At 63.5% G+C, this 7951-nt stretch overlaps 1 protein-coding gene across 3 annotated transcripts; it reads right to left on the bottom strand.

The window, feature by feature from the left end:
• Positions 1 to 1400: 1400 nt before the first annotated feature.
• Positions 1401 to 6604, bottom strand: TMEM161A (transmembrane protein 161A). Of its 3 annotated transcripts, none has more exons than XM_052802190.1 (13): positions 6560 to 6604; positions 5994 to 6097; positions 5823 to 5903; positions 5480 to 5577; positions 5189 to 5345; positions 4718 to 4869; positions 4569 to 4629; positions 4290 to 4433; positions 3957 to 4070; positions 3586 to 3760; positions 3411 to 3507; positions 2366 to 3163; positions 1401 to 1585 (listed from the first exon to the last, which is right to left on the bottom strand). In XM_052802190.1, exons 1-12 carry the CDS (start codon positions 6560 to 6562, stop codon positions 2907 to 2909), a joined length of 1443 nt encoding a protein of 480 aa, XP_052658150.1. In that variant the 5' UTR covers positions 6563 to 6604; the 3' UTR covers positions 1401 to 1585; positions 2366 to 2906. The 3 variants fall into 3 exon arrangements, with proteins under 3 accessions (XP_052658150.1, XP_052658149.1, XP_052658151.1); XM_052802189.1 differs by lacking the exon at positions 1401 to 1585 and adding an exon at positions 1615 to 1736; XM_052802191.1 differs by lacking the exon at positions 1401 to 1585 and adding an exon at positions 1615 to 1736 and having other exon boundaries at positions 2504 to 3163.
• Positions 6605 to 7951: the final 1347 nt, after the last annotated feature.

Genomic DNA, 7951 nt, shown 5'->3' with positions numbered 1-7951 from the left:
GTGGGGCTGACTGTGCCCCCAACCACACAAGTCTCCTGTGCGTGGAGCTCCTTCCAAAGTGCACGGGTCAACACACGGGACTTTGTGTGGAAGTTGGGAGAAGCTTCAAGGAAGGAAAGCAACTCTGGAGATGGTTCAAAACCTGTGGAGGCCTCTGCTGTCCCCGTCCCCAGTGCCGCAGTCTGGGACGGGGACGGGTGTGCAATGGCAGCAGGTGGCACTGTCGGCTTAGGCATGGCCCGGCTGCTTCCCCGAAGTTGGGGACCCCCGGCTGCTGCCCATCCCTGCTCAGCTCTTGGGGCTTTCAGTGCTTTCAGCTGCATTTCAGGTCCAGTGTGGATGTGACACTGCAATGCCGTGCAAGGTAGGAAGGTCTTGGCAGTGAGGACAAGTCCAGCCTTCCCGGAGAAACCTCCCTGTAGCCCGCTGCTGCTCTCTGCAAGGCAGGGCAGAGCTGATGTCCCAGCTGTACCCCAAGAGAAACTGAGACCCAGAGGCTGAGACTTGCACCAAACCTTGCAGGAAGCCTGTGGCAGAGTTGCAGAACTGTCCCTGTCCACCTCCCCTGCACCAGCTGCCTCTCGACCCTGCCAGTTGAGGGTAGCATCCCTACCTTTGGTTTTCTGGCTCCCTGCGTGCTGGGGCGCATCCAGCTGGGTTGGTTTGAGCCGTCAGCCACAGTACGCTGCAATTAGAACTTTCCGGCTGCTCCAAGCAGGAACAGCTCTGCAGGATGCAGGCAGCAAGGACAGCAAGGGGATCTCACTTTGGATGGAAGTGGGGTGGGAAGGCAGGGCTCACTGCTTCCCTCACTGTCAGGGCATGAAGAGAAGACCTCCAGGAGCTGCCTCCAGCCCTCGGGTTCTTGCCAAGCGTGGCTCAGCGGGAGCCGAAGGTAGGTGTGCTCCAGGGGAGCCGGGGCAATGCGAGCTGGGTCACAGCAGGGACTCCTGCTGCCAGTCCAAATCCCAGTGCCAGCAGAACCTCTGCAGCAAGAGAACCTCTTGGTCCCGGCTGCTCCCCTCTCCGCTAAGAGCCCGAGCGTGGCCCTTTGCAAGAGCCCAGCCTGTACCCCCTTCTAAATAAAGCAAAGCTCCAAAGAGTAAAAATAATTCTGGGGAGAAGAGGAAGATGGGGGGGCTCTTTCATTTTATTTGATGTGGCCCAATTTCAGTGCCTGTGGATCTGTCTCCTGCTCTTGGCTAGTCTATCAGTCATTGTCCCTGCCTGAGAGGGTCACGTCTGGGCAGATCTCAGGGGAGGAACTGTCTGCATGTCTGAATGCAGCACAACCTCAGGCCCTAGCAACCGTCCTCCTGCCGCGAAGGCTTCCCTGCCAGCTCAGCCCCCGGCTGCTTCCTCCACATGCTTAAGGAAAATTAGATAAATGAGCCATCAAGACAGTCGGACTAGCTTTTAATGGGACGGCGCAGGCTGGAACAAGTCCCTTCTGCATCCCGGCCCTGGGGGAATCGCTTCTTCCTTGCACCTTTCCACCCGTGACTTGGCGACAGTGCTGCTGGAGCCAAATTCCTCCTGGCCCTGTGCTGGTTAATGGTGCTGCTTTGGGCTCTGGTTTCCCCAGCTGTTTGCAAAAGGGAAATTTCCCCATAATTTTTTTGTGCAAAAGGGATTTTACTGCGTCTGCAGCTTGGGTACTCGGGAACCAGGCGGAGGAGGGCTGTCCGGATTACCCCTGTTGACACCAGGCAAAGGGCTGCCTTCTCATCTCGGCCCTTAGCAAGAGGGAATTAAGACCATTACAAGGCTATCAAATAGGATCAGAGTCCCTCTCCCTTTCTCTGAGCAGCCCAGACCTGCTAATCCTTTTTCATGCAGCTGGACCAGCACCCACCGTGCGGTGGGGAAGAGCTCAGCTGAGATGGACAAGGGGCTGTCTACCCCATTCCCCCCCCCCCCCCGCAGCCACTGTTGGGCTGAGCAGTGCGTTATCAGCCCGGGTGTGATCCCAGTGCCGAAGAAAGGGCCAGGAACAGGCACCGAGTTGGGCTGTGATGGGGTGAACGTGAGGTCTCCTCCTCAAGTGCGATGGGGACGGGCTGCGGGGTTTGTTCGAGCGCTCGGCTTCTTCCCCTTGCTGCAATAACACGTAGGGGGGCTTTGCCGCTCGCCCGCCTGCCCAAAGGCAGCTGGGACCCCTGCCCTGCTCGAGGGGCTTCGGGGCTGCAAAGTGTAAAGCAGCAGCTTTTGGAGTGGCGAACAGACTCTGGGTTACTTATTTATTTCTAAAACAGCCAACAGCCGAGGCTGCTGGGCCTGAGGATTTCACACGAAGCAGAGGGATGACCCCCAAGGAGCTCTGACCCAGCTGGCCAGAGCAGCGACCCTACAAAAATACACTCACCCTCCGCCGGTGGAGGCAAACGCTAGGCAGAGCAAACCCCAAAGTCTGTGCTGGCAAGCCAAGCTGCCGCTCCAACCCGGCTGTAGGGTCTCTACCATGCGAGGGCGATCCCCACCGAGTCCTCTGCCCAGCACGTACCCCCCAGGGCTGGCAGGAGCCGCTGCCCTCCAGGAAAACGCAGCGGCAGCGTGTCCCCGTGTCGGGTCAGAGCAGGCAGCAGCAAACCCAGCTGCGGGGCTTTGGTTCCTCCATCGCCGTGCAGGATCGGGAAGGGGAAGAGGGGCTGGAGGGACGCAGCCCGGAGCGGCAGCGGGGCGAGAGCAGGCACAGTGGTGATCGGCGGCAGGAGCAGGCGATGCCCACGCTGGCCCAGATGCATAAAACCCGTCGTGCCGAGAGCTGGCGGCAGACGTATCCCCACGTGTGTGTCCAGGTGTGCCGCCAGCACGTGCAAAAGGGGGGGAAACCAGCCAAGGCAGGAGCAAGGGGACCAGCAGCCGAGCACCGACTGCGCCCCGAGGCATGTCCCAGCTCCCTCCAGTCAGGAGGCTGCCAGGTACTGGTGGAAGTAGAGGCCGAAGAGGCTGGTGACGACCTGGCAGGCGGCCACCCACCAGGTGAGGAAGGCGAAGAGTCCGCGGAAGAAGAGGGGGGTGAAGATGCCACCCAAAACACCCGTGATCTGCTCCACCGCGGCACGCACGTCCTCCCTGTCCTTGCCGCCGGGATGCGGCGATGCTGCGGTTGCTGCCAGAGGGAGGGAAGGGGGCTCCGGGTACAGCCCCCACGAGTGGTGCCCTGCGTGACAGAGGGGACAGGTCTGCGGGGGTCGGTCCCCACGCTGCAGGCCCATCCCCGTGCTAGACGTGCTGGTGGCTGAGTCCCAGCACGCTCGCTGCATGCGTTACGTTCGTGCCAACCGCAAACCATGTCTTGAGAGCCTGGGGACGCTTTGGATGCTGATGGCTCGATGACGACTTGCGGGTCTCATCCTGCCCCTCCTGAGCCCCCCGTGTTCCCCGCATTCCCCCTGCCGCCTCCTTACCCAGCGTCTTGAGGAGCAGGGTGCAGTGGAGGGTGAGGATGATGGGTCCCAGGTACTGCAGGCTGACCACGGAGACGTAGCAGTAAATCCTCGTGATCTGTGGGCAGCAGGGATCAGCAGGAGGCCGGCGGTCGTACCCGGACCCTCGCTCCCATCCCAGCTCCCACATCCAGACCTTGCGCTGGATCTCCAGGACGGCGATGCGCCCGGCTTCCTTCCTCATCTGCTCCACCCAGCGCTCGGCCAGGCCCAGGTACGCCTGGAGGTGATGGCGGGTGACGGCCAGGCGCAACAGGCAGAGGCCGACGATGGTCCAGAGGCGCGCGGTGTTATAGGCAGAGTCCGACATGCTGGGGCAAGAGGAGGGGGCTGTCGGGGAGATCTCAGGGTCCAGAAACCCCCCCGTGTCCCAGAAAGGGTGTCTGATGGGAGAGGTGGCAGCAGTGGGAAGGATGGGGGGGGGCTACTGGTGGTGGAGGAGGTGGACTGGTGCACCTGTGCCTCAGTTTCCCCTTGGAGCAAGGATGCCGGGACACAGACACTTACATCTGCACCGTCTGCTTGCCCATGGGCGCGTGGAGCAGGAATTCCCGCGAGATGGGCTTGATCCACATCACCACCACGAGGACAGGCGCCAGGAAACTCACGTGGAGCAGGACCCTGCAGCGGAGCCATCACGATCCCCCCATACAGCCTGGTACCCCCTGTCCCTCCATCCCTCAGTGGGCAGGGACCGGTCCTCACCCACACCCCCAACACCCTTCTCCCACCATCAAACCTCCTCGCTGCCCTGCAGAGCAGGGGGGGGGGGGGTCCCAGCCCCCAAAATGCCAGCACCAACCCCCTCGCCTCCTTCCCCACCCGCAGATTTCACCCAACTGGGTCAGGGGCTTGTCGGCCGCCATCCGGAGAGCGTCGAGGTGCGTCTGGGCCAGGCGTAGCCCCGGGAAGGTCAGGCAGGCACCCAAGAAGGAGCACAGGGCCACCAGCCCCAGCTTGAAGGCCAGCTTGGCGAGGGGCAACCTGCGGAGAAAGAAGGTAGCGCGGGGGGGGACGGGTCGGCCCCGTCCCTGGTGAGCCCCTGAGGCTTTCCCACCCCAAACCTCCACAAAGCCTCCCGAAAACCCCGTTTTCCTCCCTGCCCGGTCATCAACTCACGTCCACTCCCAGCCCCGCTGCTTCAGGATGCTCTCCAGGTTGCTGCTGACATTGGCCAGCCCTGCGGGGAGCGACCCCCCGTAAGCGGGGTGCCCGTAGCCCCCAAGGACCACCTGCCCGCCCGCCTCTCCCCGTCCCCTCTCACCCACCGGGCTCGAGGCCGAACTCCAGGTAGTCCTCACGGATGACCAGGGCCACCATGGCGAGGAGGAGGAAGAAGAAGGCAAAGGTGAGGCAGACAGAGCGCTCACCCCCCTCCTCTGAGCAGAAGTAATGGCGCATCACCATGAAGAAGACCTTGCTGCAGGTGAGGGGTGGCCGTCAAGGAAACCCAGGGCTTCGGGACCCCCCCCAATGCCAGTGGGACCCCCCTGCTCATTAGCATGTTGTAAAGCATCTGCATCGTTAGGCCGCTGCCACCTTCTCTGCAGGGAAAGCTCTCATTGGGCACCTTTACAGCTCATCAGTGAGGGGTTTATAAATCCAGAAATTTAAGTTTTCCACCTGAACTGGCTTTTAATGGGGAAAAAACAAGGACGGTGGGTTCCCTCTCCTGCCCACCGGCACCCTGAACCCGGCGGTTGGCAGCAATCGCACCCCAAAAGTCGGCAGAAGGATACACGGAGAAGATGACCGTCAGCAGGCACCAGAGCACCCCGATGTTCGTCTCCTTCTGGGGGTCCGCCAGGCAGTAGTAGCCCTCGGTGAAGAGGTACACGGCAGTGGAGTAGACGGCAAAATCCACGAACCACTGGTACTCCAGGAAATAGCGCAGCACTGGTGTGACAGAGGGACGTGTCACCGTGCTGTGGGGACCTACTGGGGGTCCCGGGCACGGCCAAGGGTCCCGGGTCCAGGGCAATGCCGGGTCCTGCGTGCAGAGGGAGCTGGGGGTGCACGGGGGGGGTTACCGAGAGCATCCACAGCGGTGATGGGGCTGGTGTCCAGGCGGAGGTCGATGTCCCGGGGCACAGAGAGGGGCTTGTCATCCGTCATGCCGTTCATCCTCCTGCAAGGCAAACCCGGGCTCGAGACGGCAGGCGAAGAGCTGGCTTGTCCCTTGTGTCCCACGGTGCCGAAAGCCCCTCGCGTGGCGGCACGTCCCCAGCTTGGGGCTCCTCATCACCAGCACCGACCCGGAGCCCAGCGGAGTCCCGCAGCATACCGGGATGACTTCCATTATCACCAAACCAAAATATTTATCGTTTTAAGTCCCTCCTGCCCGCCGAAGCCACGGGCACGAGCTGAGCTGACCTGTCCCGCTTGCCCTTGGGACGCTGCTTGCCTGCCAGGGCGCAGAGCTCCTCATCCGAGGGATGCTTGTAGCGGTGCAGGCTGGAAGGGAGCAGTGGGGTATCAGTGGTGCCGGGTCTCCCCGAGTCCCCCCCGCTCCGGGGACGAGCCAGGGAGGGACGGACCACGTACCTGCCATTGCAGAGCAGCCAGCGAGCGAAGGAGCAATGCGGGGCCATCTTCTGCATGACGCTGGCTGCCAGAAGGCTCACCACCACCTGCACCCCCATCACCGCCTGCACCGGGGACACCCTCAGGGAGTGACCCCGGCACTTGAGCCCCCCCAAAGCCGAGGTGGGGGGAGCTGGAGAGCCCCCCCCCTGCCTCCACCAGCCTGCAACACCGGGGCTGTTTGCTTCTCCCAGCCTCTGTCCCTGCCGTGGGACAGCCCGGGCATGCACCCCACGGGCGTGCAACCCACCGGGACACGCCGGGCATGCACCCCCCCCGGGCATGCACCCCCCGGGCAGGCACCCTCCGGACATGCACACCCCCGGGACACCCCCGGCATGCCCACTTGGACATGCACCCTCCCGGGCACGCACCCCCCGGGGCGTGCAACCCCCGGGACAGCCCCGTGCATGCACCCCCCCCCCCCAGGCATGCACCCTCCCAAAAAAGCCTGGAGATGCACCCCCCGGGCAGACACCCCCGGGGCCAGACCCCCCCCCGAGCAGACACCCCCGATCCGCGCTCACCATGCCGGGGTCAATGCAAAGGCGGCCGCAGGAAGCTTCCCCGCCGCCGCCCCACGCCAATCAGCCGCCGTCCTCCCTTTGATTGGCAGCTTCTCGGCCAATGGAAAGGCGGTACTGGGTGGAGGCGGGGCTCTCCGCGGCGCCTAGTTCCGCGGGCGCTGCCTCCTGGGAGCTGTGGTCCCCGCGCTGTCCGGAGGTCGCGGGTTCGAGTCCCGGCTGCGCTGCGCGGGGCGGCGGCCGCGTGGGTATATAGATAATAAATCATATATATGGACATGGCTGCACCTCCTATGTATAGATGTACGTGCATTTGGGTGTGCGGTTGCACCTGAAGGACCCCTTCGGGCTGAGGTTCTGCGATACCTATCCCTGCGTGCAGCCCCCGGGTGTTGAATTTTGGGGGTAAAGGAGGGCACAGGGGTTTGGGTGGCTCAGTCCCTGTGGCATCCCTGTCCGCCTCCGTCCTGGATGAGCTGGGACCTTTCCCTCCCCGGTGCCCTCCCTGGAGGACAGGTTGCAAGCATCTCGCCCGCCTCGTCCTTATGCCCGCGTCTTCCTTGCGAAAGAAATGGGCTCCACTCCTGCATTTATCCCCTTGCTGCTGTCCAGCTGCATCTCCCTGCGAGCACCGGAGGAACCGATGGTGGACGAGGCCAGGGCAGAGCCCGTTGGGTGCAGCTCGTCCCTGCTGACGGTGGGTAAGGGGCTTCAGGGCCCACCACAGTGCCAGCACCTGCGTCACGGCGGGGGTCTGCAGGCATTTCATCTGAGCTCGGGGTTACTTCGGACCGTGACAGCCCTGCCCTGCAAGGAGCACCCAACGGGGTGGGGGGGCTCTGTGGGTGCTAGTGGGTGCTCCTGGTCCAGGCAGGGTGCTGGTGGCCCCGAGGGGTTGCCATGGATATCGATCTCCCAGGCAACGGGATGCGCTTCCCGCTAGATGTCGCTTCCGCCCGTGCCCCGAGCATCCCCCGTGGGTTGGGGTACCCAGGCTTGGGGGGTACCACATCCCCCCGCCTTCCCCTGGCATCCCCCGGAGCAGCCCAGGCATGCAGCCCCCAGTGTGCCCCCATGCCAGCTTTGGCCAGGAGCTGAGCAGCCCCTCCGCTGACGGCGGGGGGAGAACTCAGGGGCTGTGATTCCCAAAAATTCCCCAGCCAGCCCCAAGTGGCCTGATCCTGGCTGCCAGGTGCCCCCGGCTGCGAGCCAAGCCAGGGTCCGGGGAGCAGCCTGCTCCATCACCTTTGCCCCAGAACCCCCAGACCCCCCCAGCCCTTGCACCGGGGTGCAGCACTGGCCACAGGGTCTGCCCAAACTGGTGGCTGCGCCTCTCTGGAACGAATGCAGGGCCCCAGGATCCTCGCAGCCCCCACGGCGTCGGCTTTCAGCTCC

Source organism: Harpia harpyja, chromosome 11 (genome assembly GCF_026419915.1).
Source record: "Harpia harpyja isolate bHarHar1 chromosome 11, bHarHar1 primary haplotype, whole genome shotgun sequence".
NCBI classification, from domain to species: domain Eukaryota; kingdom Metazoa; phylum Chordata; class Aves; order Accipitriformes; family Accipitridae; genus Harpia; species Harpia harpyja.
This window is presented reverse-complemented; position numbering and strand designations above follow the sequence as displayed.

Coding starts and splice junctions, on each gene's coding strand:
- TMEM161A (XM_052802190.1), bottom strand. Junction 5,904..5,993: donor TGGCTGCTCTGCAATGGCAG/GTACGTGGTCCG, acceptor GCTCCCTTCCAG/CCTGCACCGCTACAAGCATC. Junction 5,346..5,479: donor CACCGCTGTGGATGCTCTCG/GTAACCCCCCCC, acceptor CTGTCACACCAG/TGCTGCGCTATTTCCTGGAG.